At 37.3% G+C, this 4,816-nt stretch overlaps 1 protein-coding gene across 1 annotated transcript in view; it reads right to left on the reverse strand.

The window, feature by feature from the left end:
• The window catches only part of LOC123512113 (corticotropin-releasing factor-binding protein-like), a 119,217-nt gene extending 114,612 nt beyond the window's left edge, over positions 1-4,605 (reverse strand). The window contains exon 1 of the mRNA XM_045268353.1: positions 4,441-4,605. Coding sequence (XP_045124288.1) covers positions 4,441-4,506 — 66 coding nt within the window. The 5' untranslated portion in view covers positions 4,507-4,605. The remainder of the gene's footprint in view (positions 1-4,440) is intronic.
• Positions 4,606-4,816: the final 211 nt, after the last annotated feature.

Raw genomic sequence — 4,816 nt, forward strand, 5'->3', positions numbered from 1 at the left:
TAATGAGGTGCCAATTTATAAAGAGAAAGATTAAAAAGATTATCCAAAATAGAGGAACTGTCTTTAAACCTTCTCCCTTCAAAGAATTTAAGTCATAGCAAACTGGAAACACAGAAGTAGCCAGAGAGTTTCAAAGTACCCTTCTTGTATACGAAAAGAGGATTTGTCATTTGAATCTGTATCTGAAGTTGATTTGTGAAGGATTAATATGCGTGGCGTCTTGAAACCTTCCCCCTTCAAGAAATTCAAGTCATAGGTAAGGTACAGAAATAGGCAGGGAGTTCCAGAGCACCCTTCCTGTATAGATAAAAGGGAATTTGAATCTGTATCTCACGTTGATTTGTAAATGAATAGTGTGCGTGGCATCTTGAAACCTCACCCTTCAAGGAATTTAAATCATAGGTAAGGGGAAACACAGAAGCAGGCCGAGAGTTTCAGAGTACCCTTCTTGTATACGAAAAGAGGATTTGTCATTTGAATCTGTATCTGAAGTTGATTTGTGAAGGATTAATATGCGTGGCGTCTTGAAACCTTCCCCCTTCAATAAATTCAAGTCACGGGAGAGTGGAAATACAGAAGAAGGCAAGGAATTCCTGAGTATCATTCTTGAATATGTAAAGGGGATCTAAATCTGTATCTTAAATTGATTTATGAACGATGGATATGCGTGGCGTCTTGAAACCCCCCTCTTCAAAGAATTCAAGTCATGGGAAAGTGGAAATACAGAAGCAGGCAGGGAGTTCCAGCGTACTTTTCTTGTATCTGTATCTTTTTGTATTTGTATCTGATTGTATTAGTAGCTGATTATGAACGATTAATGTGCGTGGCGTCTTCAAAACTCCACCTTCCAAGAATTCAAGTCAAAGGAAAGTGGAAATACAGAAGCAGGCAGGGAGTTCCAGTAAAAGAGGATTTGAATTTGTACCTCAAGTTGAATTGTGACCGATTTTTGTGCGTGGCAGCTCCTCTCAAGTTTGGCATGATCTTCTTCGCCTCGCATATATTTTTCCTTCTTTTTTTTTTTCTCTCTCTCTCTCTCGTCTGTTGTTGAAGTGACATGGCGGGAGTTGGCGAAGGTAACGTGAATATCAGGAGAGAGTTTACTGAGAAAGATTGTGTGTTTTACCATTTCTTCACTTGTTTATTGCTTTAGTAATGTATCATCCAACGAAACTTTGAGCGGAATAGACGATTATGGAAAAGTATTAAAGTTTTAGAGAGAGAAAAAAAAAAGAGGAAAGAAAAGAGGCGGTGTTTCCTGCGTTAATAATTTGTTATGCTTTGCTCATTAAAACTTAAGGTGAAAATTAACCTGCTGAACTTTCCGAAAAAATAATAGAATAGAAAATAGTCTCAGCTCTGCGTAATATTCATAGGAAAACGCTAAAAAAAACATGTTATTTAGAACTTTACGATGAAAAAAAGAGTCTTAGATCATAATATAAGAACATCCTGGAAATTTACATATAAAGTACGAGTTTATTCAGGAAATCCAGGAATATTGTGGTGTTTTAACGTGTAGGAAAGGAGAGCAACGTCAAAGCAGGATAGAAAGAGGTTGAATTGAAGTTTGTGTAAGTCTTACCACCTATGCATGAAAACAAAATATAAAAAAAACACGACAGAGGAAGAATAAGGTTATATTACGAGATGATGAAATAAAACACTAGGAAGTCACGTTAAGTAGAAATTTGTGTGGAAAGCAAGAAATACCAGTCTTTTAACGCGTATATAAAAAAAAATGACGAAAAAACAACACAGCAGAGGAAGAAATAGATTATAATACAAGATGATGAAATGAAACACTAGCAAATCAGGTTAATTAGAAGTTTGTGTGGAAAGCAAGAAATGTCAGAGTATTTTAACGCGTATATACAACAAAAAATGAAAAAAAACTATAATCATGACAGAGGAAGAAGAGAAAAAAGTAGTGTGATGAGTAGATTAAAAAAAACACAAGGATTATTTAGAAGTTTGTTAGGAAAGTAAGGAAAATTGGGATCTTTTAACGTAAATAAGAAAAATAAGAAAAATAGCCACAGCAGAGGAAGAAGGGAAAAGAAAAGGTAGCATTAAGAGAAGATAATTAAAAAGCACCAAGAAAATCATGTAAAGCAGTATTTTGTTTTGGAAAAGCCAGAAACATTGTGGCCTTTTTAACGTGTATGAAAAAGAATAGCCACGCCACAGCAAACTCTCCATCACTCACCAGGTCAAGTCATCAAGGCACGCACGAACTGACGAACGGAACTAAAGTACATACAGAGTTACGAATAAATTTAAGATACTCACACAGTTACGAATAAAACTAAGACCCACACAGACTTACGGGCAAAACTAAAGCACGTACAGACTTATGAATAAATTTAAGACACGTACACAGACTTAGGAATGAAACTAAGACTCACACAGACTTAGGAATAAAGCTAAGACTCACACAGACTTACGAACAAAATTTAAGCACATACAGACTTACAAATAAATTTAAGACAAGCACACAGACTTATGAATGAAAATAAGACTGATACAGAATTACGGATCAAATTAAGACTCACACAGACTTACGAATAAAACTAAGACACGAATGAACTTTAGAAATAAAACTAAGAAACACACGAAATTACGAATAAAACTTACGAACATACAGGCTTACGAATAGACTTAAGAAACTCACAGACTTACGAATAAAACTAAGATTCACACAGACTTTCAAATAAAGCTAAGACACGCACGAACTTACGAACAAAACAACATGGTACAGACAAGAGCACCGGGTGAAGGAAAGAAATATCGAAGAAAAATGTAAGAGGTATTGAATATTGGCGCGCGGACCCGTAGACTGCAAAGAAGACCCGTGATGTGGCTTGCTGAGGTGAAGTCATGACACGGACACACGGACACAGCGACACACGGACAGATCAAGGACAAAGATACGTAGCGAGAGTATCATGTAAGGGAAAATTATCTAAGGGAGGATAAGATGATGTAACAAAGAGATTACAGAGAAATACGTATGAAAAATGAATTAAAAAATGAAGTCATGACACGGACACACTAAATTGACTAAGATACGTAGCGAGAGTATCATGAAGGCGAAAATTATCCAAGGGCAGGATAAGATGATATAACAAAGAAATTGGAGAGAAATAAGTATGAAAAATTAATGAAAAAATGAAGTTATGACACGGACACACTAAATTGACTAAGATACGTAGCAAGAGTATCATGAAGGGGAAAATGACCAAAAGAAAAGATAGAATTAATATAGTATAGAGATTAGAGATAAATGAGTATGGAAGAAATGAATGAAAAAATGAAGTCATGAAATGGACACACGAAGAAAAGAAAGACAAAGACGTGTAGTAAGAGTATCGTGTAGGGGAAAAGTATGAAAGGAAAGGATAAGAAAATGTACTTCTATTGGGGTTGAACAAATAGATTAGAAAGAAATGAATATGGAAGAAATTAATGAAAGGATAAAGTCATGACACGAACTCACGAGCAAAATTAATCAAGGACAAAGATACGTAGCAAAAATATCGTAAAGGAAAGTTATCAAAGGAAAGGATAAGATAATGTGACAAATAGATTAGAAAGAAATAGGTATGGAAGAAATTAATGAAAAAAATAAAATCATGACACGAACACAGGGACAAAATTAATCAAGGACAAAGATACGTAGCAAAAGTATCGTGTAAAAGAAACTTATCAAAGGAAAGTTAAGATAATGTATTTTATCGGGACTTGAACAAATAGATTAGAAAAGAAATAAATATGGAAGAAAAGAATTGATGTACTTGCATGGCGTACAAACCCAGAGATTTAAGACTCGTGACAAGGAGAAGAGATCAAAATAATGTGCTTGTAATTGGCACCAGTAGAATAGAAAAATAAAGAGAAAGTATCGAAGAAAATAAGATTGTCCTTGTATTGGCACGAACCTGTAGAGTTAACAAGACTCGTGCTGTGGAGTAAGATGAAAGAAAGTACTTGTTACTGATGGCCGACCCCGTAGATTTAAGACTCAACAAGCGAGATGGACAGAAATGAAAGAATGTCCTTGTATCGCCACATAAACCCGAAAATGGAAGATTCGTTACATGGGAAAGAATAAGATGTACTTGTTATTAACGTACAAACCCGTGGAATAAAAAGAAATAGAAAAATAAGAAAGAAAATGTAGGGTAAGATACTTGCATTGGCGCGAGAACACGGAGACTCAACAAGACTCGTGACATATAAAGAGATAGAAGATTGACACCTGTATTGGCCAGCGAACCCTTGGACTAATGATATTTTCTCCTTTTTTTTATGTAAGAGGGAAAAACTGGCTAAGGGCATCAAAAACAGCAGAAGGCCCATTGAGATGCCAGTCCCCGAACAAGGTGGAAGAGAGTTAGCCAAAAGAATAGGAACATGGCAAGAAGAAGAGCAGCTTACCTTAGTGACAGGCGAGCAGAGGCCGCCGCTCAGCAGACCCGTCAACACCAGCAGGAGGAAGAACATGATGCACGCTGGCCGCCCCGTGACTGCTCTGCCTGGGAGTGACTGGCGAGGTGCACTGGCCGCCCTTAGAGCCCGACTTCCAAATCGAGCGACACACGTCCTCGATTTAAGAGCCCACAGACAGCCACGCGCCTTTATATACTCGTGCGCCACCGAAGCCCCGCCCTTTTTGTATGACGTCACGGACACATTTTTGATCGGATTGGCTGGCAAACAATTGGTGGTCTGAACGTAGTCACCTGCTGCATTGATCCTTCTTGCCTTGCAGTACTTGAGGTCACTATCCCAGCCACTCCTGTCCACTCACTCC

The sequence above is a fragment of the Portunus trituberculatus genome, chromosome 32, assembly GCF_017591435.1.
Source record: "Portunus trituberculatus isolate SZX2019 chromosome 32, ASM1759143v1, whole genome shotgun sequence".
NCBI classification, from domain to species: Eukaryota; Metazoa; Arthropoda; class Malacostraca; order Decapoda; family Portunidae; genus Portunus; species Portunus trituberculatus.